This window comes from Silene latifolia, chromosome 1 (assembly GCF_048544455.1).
Source record: "Silene latifolia isolate original U9 population chromosome 1, ASM4854445v1, whole genome shotgun sequence".
Taxonomy (NCBI): domain Eukaryota; kingdom Viridiplantae; phylum Streptophyta; class Magnoliopsida; order Caryophyllales; family Caryophyllaceae; genus Silene; species Silene latifolia.
In genome coordinates this window covers 49,949,526-49,958,756 of record NC_133526.1, presented here as the reverse complement: position 1 = coordinate 49,958,756, position 9,231 = coordinate 49,949,526, and the positions used below count along the sequence as shown (strand labels likewise).

General features: G+C 37.3%; 2 protein-coding genes across 3 annotated transcripts; one reads left to right on the top strand and one right to left on the bottom strand.

The window, feature by feature from the left end:
• Positions 1–933: 933 nt before the first annotated feature.
• On the top strand, positions 934–5,450 carry LOC141605277 (putative sugar phosphate/phosphate translocator At3g11320). 2 transcript variants are annotated; one of them, XM_074423979.1, is made up of 4 exons: positions 934–1,900; positions 2,918–3,021; positions 3,116–3,344; positions 4,868–5,450. In XM_074423979.1, the coding sequence occupies exons 1-4, from the start codon at positions 1,451–1,453 to the stop codon at positions 5,012–5,014; spliced, it is 930 nt and encodes a 309-aa protein (XP_074280080.1). In that variant the 5' UTR covers positions 934–1,450; the 3' UTR covers positions 5,015–5,450. The 2 variants fall into 2 exon arrangements, 1 of the variants encoding a protein (XP_074280080.1); XR_012526315.1 differs by having other exon boundaries at positions 1,030–1,900; positions 3,116–3,663; positions 4,251–5,450.
• A 343-nt stretch (positions 5,451–5,793) lies between these two features.
• LOC141605267 (proliferating cell nuclear antigen-like) lies at positions 5,794–7,819 on the bottom strand. The gene is made up of 4 exons (XM_074423968.1): positions 7,412–7,819; positions 6,970–7,122; positions 6,757–6,854; positions 5,794–6,551 (listed from the first exon to the last, which is right to left on the bottom strand). The coding sequence occupies exons 1-4, from the start codon at positions 7,728–7,730 to the stop codon at positions 6,024–6,026; spliced, it is 1,098 nt and encodes a 365-aa protein (XP_074280069.1). The 5' UTR covers positions 7,731–7,819; the 3' UTR covers positions 5,794–6,023.
• Between the last annotated feature and the right edge of the window lie 1,412 nt (positions 7,820–9,231).

The window sequence follows — 9,231 nt, the reverse complement described above, 5'->3', positions numbered from 1 at the left end:
TCTCTTGTGCCTCGGCGGGGACAACTAGCGGTACCGAGGCACACATCCGCGAACTCATATCCAAGACCCTCGACGGTGAGTCAACAAGACCCGCCGCTGCCGCCATGGGTCCCTCGGCCGAGGGGTAGATCGATCTTTCCACCTGCTAGCCACTTGGCCACTTGGCCACTACGTGACAAAAGGTGAAAGTCTATAAATACTCCTCAACTCTCATTGAGGAGGAGATCCACAATTTAACCTAAGAATCACTATTCATCTGGTAATATCTTCCTTATCTCTCTACACAATACATACTTCGCCAAGTAACAACAAATTCTCTCTAAGTTTACTGACTTGAGCGTCGGAGTGAGTTCGCTCGGTCCAAAGCCGAGCCCTCAGTTTGTTCATCGTTTCAGGAGACCGCAAGGAGGATTCAACCAAAGACGTCATTCTACAAGCACGGGTGGTAACGAATAACTGCTCTGGAATTACACCCGGAACACCTTTAATATAATTATAATAAAATATGGTTGTATATATATTATCTGATATTCAAATCTAATATTTATCAAATATTCGAATCTCTAAATATGGACTATTTATATTGTCACTGTATTGAACACTTAATCAAGCTCAATCATATGTTCATGTATCTAATGATAGCGCCTGTTATTACGACCCGTGCATGTTTTGCACGGGTATAAAACTGTTCAAAAAGTAAAGGCGAGATCGTCATTACCATTTACTTCCAATTGAAAAACCTATTAATATCAGTCGATTTCATTAATAATACAACATGAACTTAGTACTAAAATGACATTGATCGACCACACTCATATCAAACCACATTCAATTAAACTCAATCCCAAATCACGGTCACGCTTTATTATGATTTTTAAGTTTTGAGAGTGAAAACTCGCCTTATTAAATTCATTATCGACTCAAAATCATTTCATCTTAATTGCAATTAAGTAGGATAATTAATACCCCTTCACTAATCAAGCAATGATGATGGGACAATATAGAATCACATGATCCCACACATCGGCCACATTAGTCGTTGCAATTCATTAAATTTCAACACAAAAAAGAGAGGTAGTGAAGAACAACGATCCCACTCATCCGCCATTGCCACTACACACTACAACAACATGCATTAATCTCCTTTTAATCCCGCATTTTCCTCTCTCTCTTTCTTCTCATTATTATTCTTTTATTCTCCTTTTTCCCACATTCTCTAATTTGTAGTACAACTTTGTACAAAACTACGTCGTTTTGTCGGTCGTCTCTCTCCCTCGATCGACACCCACCATTTTTTCTCCATTTCCGTGTAAACGCTTTCTGGGTTATTCATAATTGAATGATTAAATGATACCCAGATGCCCAGATCTTTGAAAATCACATCACCCAACCACAATTTCTAAAATCCCCAAATCATAAAAAACTAGGGTTCTTACATACATTGATTAAAATGGATAAAATGAAGAACCCGAGTAGATTGTTCACGATCGGGCTAGTAACAGCATGGTATTCATCAAACATTGGGGTTTTATTGTTGAACAAATACTTGTTAAGCAATTACGGGTTCAAATATCCGATTTTCTTAACAATGTGTCATATGACAGCTTGTTCATTGTTGAGCTACATTGCGATTGCTTGGATGAAGATGGTACCAATGCAGACTATAAGATCTAGGGTTCAATTCTTCAAGATCTCTGCTCTTAGCTTGATTTTTTGTGCATCTGTTGTTAGTGGTAATATTTCTTTGAGGTATTTACCTGTCTCGTTTAATCAAGCTATTGGTGCAACCACGCCGTTTTTCACCGCGGTTTTCGCTTATCTGATGACGCTGAAAAGGGAGGCTTGGCTTACTTATTTCACCCTTCTTCCTGTTGTTACTGGTGTTGTTATTGCCAGTGGGGTAATTTCACCAGCTTTTACTTTTGTTTTGTTTATTTATTGTTTTCTGATTTGTGTTTTTGTTGAATTTTGTTTGTTTTTCGTGAATTTGTTGAATTTGTGGATTTTTTATTAATTGTGTGGAAAATGTGGGATATGGGAATGGGGGTGTAGAATGAATATGGGTTTGAATTTTGGGGGAATGTATGAAAGCGAAATCTACTCGGTAGATGAGTGAAAATTTGTGGGTTCAATGGGAATTGGGAATTAGAAAATGTAGCTTCAGTAGGAGGTTTGAATCTCCGAAACTATGCATAATAGTCATATAGTGCGGGTATAGATGGACCTCATGTCAAAGAATTGGTGATTGTGAGATGAGGTCAAGTAAAATTGAAAGGAATGTATGTAAGTCAAATACCTTGAAGAATCGAGATTCTATAGATGCGATCATTTATGTGTTTAAATTGTGATTTTTTGGTTTGGAGATGGTTAGAGAACATTGTGACTGAAGTTATATGAAATTTTTCGGTAATACCCAAAGTATATGGTAGTCGGAATGGAGAAATGGGCAAACACCAATGACACGGTTTTCTCTGCTGGGGTAAGATTGACGCAGCCTTACCTAGTGGCTTTTAGAGATGTTATGATTGCATTATACGTGATTATGTGAAGAGTGGGAGAAATACAACTATGGTTTTAAATCTCCGTGTCGGTCGTGGTCGCAATATCGGTATAATCGGTCGTCACGCACGGATCGCGGTGAATCTCGATGATTTCTCGGGCGATATCTTTTATCGGTAGAGTGAAAATCCGATACAACTCAGGCCGATACGATACAACTGGTCATTTCTTTTTGGTCTTATCCATGTTTGAGGAGTTCATTCTTTTTAGTTTAGATCTTTAAAGTGTTGCTGATGCTTTCCTTAAAGTTGTCTTGTGGTACCTATTGATGATTGTTATTGATGGTTTGAAACATCGCGTTGAATTTTCAGTCATGTTTAGTCTGTTAATAAATGTTTACGCCTTTTTTTTATTGTAGGGTGAACCCAGTTTCCACCTGTTCGGATTTCTTATGTGCGTAGGTGCCACGGCAGCAAGGGCTCTTAAATCAGTGGTTCAGGGTATTTTGCTATCCTCTGAAGGGTAATGCTTTGTTTTATCAATTTTTTCCATCTGTTAGTCCTATGAGCCCACTTCGTTTTTCAGCTTCTATAACTCGAATCATGCACTTGTGCAGGGAGAAGCTAAATTCCATGAATCTTTTGCTCTACATGGCGCCAATTGCTGTAGTGTTTCTTCTCCCTGCAACACTCTACATGGAAGAAAATGTGGTTGGTATTACCCTAGCACTTGCCAGGGATGACGTCAAGATTGTGTGGTATCTGATTTTCAATTCTGCGCTGGCTTACTTCGTGAATCTGACCAATTTCCTGGTTACCAAACATACAAGTGCCTTGACCCTCCAGGTATGTCTTATGTTACCTTTTCGTCTGTCATGATATTGTTGGTGATCGGAACATGCAACTATAATATCTCTTTGTAGAGCTATTGGCTCTTGATTATAATTGTCGCAAAGGATGCTCTGGCTCTTGATTATCATGTGTGCTGAAGATGTGGACATTTATCTCCACCTCGTGTTTATTTTGAATTTCTAAGTGGCTTAATATTTTTGAAATGTGGCCCGTGGGCGCTATTTTTTCATGTTTTGTTCGTTGATCTTGAACTCGGTATCCATTTAGCAGTTGGACGATCAGTTTGCTGTTTCAGGTCACATTGTGGAACAGTGTATATTTTTTTTTTTTGGTGGAAATGTAAGTAATATTAAGCACATCCCAAAAGGGATTTGTTCACCATAGTACAACCTATTCAGTACATTCTACTCCTTTCCAAGACATTAAGCAAAGAATACAACCAGCATTGCATACTTATTACATTAATCCTCTCTCACGACACCAGTTAACATCAACCTGTGATAACGTAGTAGTCCTAGTATGCAGCAGTGCACCCCTACCAGCCTGCTGAACTGCTTTCAAAATTACCTTAGGATGCACCACCTTTTGTTCCACCCTGCTAATATTACGAGCATACCAAATTTGGTAATGAGTTGCTACCACCAACGAACACAGTAGCTTCCTTATGAACCCAGAGACTTTCCTGAGCTTCAACATCTCCTCAGCTGTACCAGTTCGTCTAGTCTGAATGTTGATCCAATTGTGAAGCATTCCATAGCACATACACGTGAACTTGCAGTGTGTAAACAGATGATCATGGTCCTCAGCCTGATCTCCACACAAAAAACACATTTTCTGATCAGTTATCCCCATTCTACATAGCCTGTCCAAAGTTAAAAGCCTCTTATGTTTGTGGAACAGTGTATAATTTTAAATGAAATTTGGTTTTTTCTTTTGGCTTTGTGAATTAACGGGCGCTCAATTGAGATGACATTTCTAGAATTGAGCTAAGATGGGGGCTATTCAGAGATCAAAGAGGACTGTTAAGCTGGTTAATACTTTCAAAAAAATTTGAGTACGGATATCTTGTTTGCAGTTCAAAGTTCAAACAATCAGTATTGCCTTTAAAGTTTAATCACAACCAATAATACCTCTGAACGCCATTTTGCATATTGTGAGAAAATATTGGTCAATGTTAACATATTTGGAGTAATAATTTTGAAGAATGAAGATGTTCCGCAATTTTTTCGTCTAATCTTGCTTTAGGTAGATGCTAGCTTTTTTCTACTATGATTTATCAACTTCTGTTGCTTGGTCATAGAAGTAAAAATGTACATGCTTCAATGCTACTTGGTTTAGTATTTACTTGAGCTACTGTATTAACCACGGGAGTGATGTTCTTCCGTTAGGTGTTTGCACTTCTCTTGCTGTTTCGGATAGATTTATCAATCTTCTCTGATGTTTGATTTCAACTGCTAATGTCTATAGTGTCTTTACCTACTCGTCTCTATAACACCATAATATTTCTCAACCACCAGGTTCTGGGGAATGCAAAGGGTGCAGTTGCAGTTGTAGTCTCAATTTTGATCTTCAGAAACCCGGTCTCAGTTACTGGCATGCTTGGGTATTCACTCACAGTTTTGGGAGTCATCCTCTATAGTGAAGCAAAGAAAAGAAGCAAGTGATACTAGCAGCCCGCTTAAAGTACTGTGAACCAGTTTTTCTTTTACTTTTGCCACCTGTGACTCTGCGAGGAAGAACGCCGACTTGAATAGAGTAAATGGTTGATAATGCACTTTGAAATCAGTGCCTTATTTTGCTCTCCCATTTCTCTCCCTGATTCCCTCCTTGTAACCCTGGGGATGGTTTTTTTGTATCTACTGGCAGCTTAACCAATGAGTTAAAAATGTTGGAAATTTAAGAGAAAAACAATAACCGACAGCTGCTGTTTCTATATAATTTTTTAGATGAGGTAAATTTGGGCAAGTATTTGAATTCTTTTAGTAAAAAAGGTTGTAGATTTGAATCTCCAATTACAATTTTTCTTTTCAACAGTTGAAAGATAGACTAATCATTGACCATATTGATAAAATTTATGGAAGATTTTGCCTTTTGTTTACACACTACTGTCTGTTGATAGTGCATTCACAATGTGTTTGCATCCCCTTGATTTTTTTCCGAACATTTCCTTCCATTTGTTGTAATAGAACAATATTAAATTATTACACCTCAACTGCTAACCATTGGAGCGCCTTGGAACAAAATCAAGGGTTGATTTATGGCTACTGATGGAGAGGATCACAATGTATGCTGCAGATCTGATTTATGGCTACTGATGCATCATAGTTTGATATTTTAATGTTCTTAGTTAGTGGGAACATTTTCTTTGTTTCTCGGTGTTTACTTGTGGACTATATAGCTTATGCAAAACAAAGTTTCTACCAACGAACTTGATAACAAATTCTTGAACAAGGCTAAAAATAACCATCACAACTTTGAGCAAGCCAAAAGTGGAGGGTACAGTAGTTCGAAAAAGCTCTAAACTGCTACTACTAACTATTACGCCTTACCAATCTACATAAAAATGATTCCAGGACCTGGAATAGTTTCCATGTCAGTCAAAATGGCCCTAAGAATGTACCCAAACAAGATAAGAATGGTGGAAGTCAAGATTTACTAGTATTTTCAAGGACCCTACTGAATTTCCATGACTTCAATTTCAGCCTTCGATTCTGCCGCTTCCAATTCCGACTTTATTTCTTCTCCAAACTCAGTTTCCATCATACATTCATCTTCCACTGCTATTACTTCTGCTTTCACTGACCTTTTCTCTACTTTAGGCTTCACCCCGGCTTCAGTCTCGGTTTCCATCTTGACCTGGGAATCCTCGACAACTTCATCTTCAACCCCATTCTCCTCCTTTGTGCCTGTAATAGCCAAAGGCATTGCTTCTTCCTGTGGTTCAGTCCTAGTTTCACGTCTAGTGGTGGTTTCAGGCTGAGTGTTGGTCTCTAAGTCCTCTTCCTCTATCTTGGGAGCAAGGTAGTACCTGATGTGGCCCATTTCAGCAATCTTATATTCCACCACAACGGGCATATCCGAGGACAAGCTTATGGTCACTTGGCTAGAGAGAGAAGTGGCTTTGGCAAATGTAGTCATGTACTTCAAGGCAAATGTCAATACCACTGGTTCCTTCATCTCGACAATAACAGCATCCTCTGGCTGCAAAATCATCAACAAAATTGTCACACACCAAACATCATGAGAAACTGAAAAGCCCCTCATTAACATCAATGATGATTAAATAACCGTGCGAGGGGTTAACAAGGATAAAGCTACGAAATTTGCAATCGACCAGAGTGTTTGTGAGGTGAAGTAGTTTAGTATTGTACAAAATTCAATAATATAGAGAGTAGAAGGAACGAACCTTTTCAGTGGAGGTATTCTGTCTGAAGGTAGTGTTTCCAGATCCAATGTCACCTCTGGTAGAGAAAGTCACACCTTCCTTAGACACAGTAATGGTAACTGTCACAAAATCAATAGCTCAGATTATTCTGTCACTACTTGGTTTCGGTGTAAGAGTGTTAACTGCAGAGAGTATCAGTCAGTATATACACAGTTTTATAACGAAACAACTCACCAGTATCCCCAATTGTGACAAAGTGTGAACATAGAGTAGCGAAATCAGATGATGGCATTCTAACAATGGCATCATATTCAGCCTCTGGAATACCCAAATGATCACTGTCAATGTCCATTAGCTTCATCTCGATATCCGATATCTTATTTTGAGCTACACATCAACCGATACATACATACATACATCCATCAGTCACACCTCAATATCAACAGTTCACACAAGAACCACAAAACCATTCATTATCATTTAGTTCCTATATTCAATGTCAATCCAAATTATAACCCATCAAAACCCTATTCCAATTTTCAAAACCCTAATCAGAAATACAGGATTCTACACGCTTGATTCAAATACTCGTCATAAATATTGAACAAATGAACGAAAATGAAAGGAATAAAGGAATAAAGGAAAAAAATGAATGGGTTAAAAGTAGAGAACATACAAGGGCTCTCAAACATGAAGGTGACGGTATCAGTGCCGTCATCAGCCTTAAGAGTAATGATATCATCGGGAGAAGCACACTTGAGCAACTTAGACATATTAGCAATACTCATACCCATGGAGAAAGAGCGATCACATCGAAAGTGCTCAAAACCCTCGGAACGGAGAAGAAGAGCGACGAGCGCGACATGACTGGAATCCATGGCTTGAAGGGAGAAACCGGTGGAAGAACAATCAAAGTTAGCCTCATTAACCAAATCTTTAATGGCTTCAATCACTTTCTTTAGTAAATTCCCTTGTACTAGCCTTAGTTCAAACATCTTGGATTTCAAAAATGGCGGATTTTGGATTGTTTGTAGAGAGAGAGAGAGGGTAATGGGAGACTGGAATTAGGAGGATTTTAGGAGGTTTATGCGCGGTTTTTATGAGGGTTTTCTTGTCAAATGGCGGGAAAAGGTTGTGATTCCCGCCAATATTTTAGAAGGTGTTGTACCATGAAACGTCGTCGTATTCCCGTTGGTTTGCTGAACTTGCTTCGTTTTTGGCTTTTTGCTACTCCAAAGCCCAAAGAGATACCAACCAATGTCCAAGTATTTGGAAATTGTGATAGACCTAATAGTATTAACAATTAGTCTCCCTTGTGACATGTACTATCCGTCACAAGGTAGAGACGTGAAAAATACATATCATATTATGTTAATATGGTTACAAGTGGGTTATTTTGTATATTAATATATTAAAAATTGATTTGACAATACATAATAAAGAAATAGAAAAAAAAAAGATTTCCCCATGCAAACACATGCGTGCTCAGTAAGATCACTTCCTCACTCTTCTTCTTATAATGACAACAAAATTGCATAAAAATGGCCACGTATGAGTACGTATTATAATGTTGACAAATTAATTAATGTAACCATGTCAAAGCGTCTTAAAATGAGAACATATATGAACTCAGATAGTCACATTGCAAAGAAGGTGATTTGTGTAAAAATGATCGTCCCTTCTATTCACTATGATATTCCACATTGTTTTTGGGTATTTTTTAAGAAGAATGAAATTTGTGGTGGAAAATGGAAAAAATGGAAAGTAAGAGAGAAAATGTGGGGTCACAAATCCTATGAACCACAAATTATAGACTAATAAGTAAAGTGAAAGATCTTAATAAATTTGTCATTTTAGGAAATGTGAAAGATGTTAGAGAATAGGAAGGAGTAACATTTTAGTCTGAAAATGAAGTGTAACCATAATGACAATCATTTCTTTTGCAAATAAAAGATTCTTATAATGATAACAAAATTGCGTAAACATGGCCTCATATGAGTATGTGTTGTAAACGTTATCAGCTTTGTTGGAAATGTAACCATGTTGAAGAGTCTTAAAATAAGAAAAGAATATGAACTCACGTCAAAAAAAAAGTGATGAGATTACTCATCTAAAAAAAATGATGATTTAGTGTTGCTTCTAAGTTCTAATGCAAATTACTTTCTCCGTTCCATTGAATTGTTTACGTTTGCTTTTTGGGCACTATTTATAAGTGAGCAGAATTTTCAATACAACTTCTAATGTATAACATAAAAGATAGTCATGTGAGATCTTGTTTAAATTGTCTTACCGAGTACATTATAAATATAAAACTTTTATAATTTTTAATAATATGTAATTAAAGATACGAACTAAAAAAAAAAACATTGACATACATGCATAAAGCAAATATAAACTATCATATGTAACAGATGAAGTAGTATTTAATGCTTTTGTCCCTACACATAGAATAATATTCCTCTCATTCACTATAATGTTCTCATATCATATGAGCAC

What these genes read in the sequence shown, in the direction of transcription:
- LOC141605277 (XM_074423979.1), top strand. Translation starts at nt 1,451, where the DNA reads ATGGATAAAATGAAGAACCCGAGTAGATTGTTCACGATCGGGCTAGTA. An exon ending in ATTTTGCTATCCTCTGAAGG is followed by an intron (nt 3,022 to 3,115) that starts GTAATGCTTTGT and finishes GCACTTGTGCAG; the next exon opens with GGAGAAGCTAAATTCCATGA. An exon ending in CAAGTGCCTTGACCCTCCAG is followed by an intron (nt 3,345 to 4,867) that starts GTATGTCTTATG and finishes CTCAACCACCAG; the next exon opens with GTTCTGGGGAATGCAAAGGG.
- LOC141605267 (XM_074423968.1), bottom strand. Translation starts at nt 7,730, where the DNA reads ATGTTTGAACTAAGGCTAGTACAAGGGAATTTACTAAAGAAAGTGATT. An exon ending in CTTCATGTTTGAGAGCCCTT is followed by an intron (nt 7,123 to 7,411) that starts GTATGTTCTCTA and finishes GTTGATGTGTAG; the next exon opens with CTCAAAATAAGATATCGGAT. An exon ending in TGTCACAATTGGGGATACTG is followed by an intron (nt 6,855 to 6,969) that starts GTGAGTTGTTTC and finishes ATTTTGTGACAG; the next exon opens with TTACCATTACTGTGTCTAAG.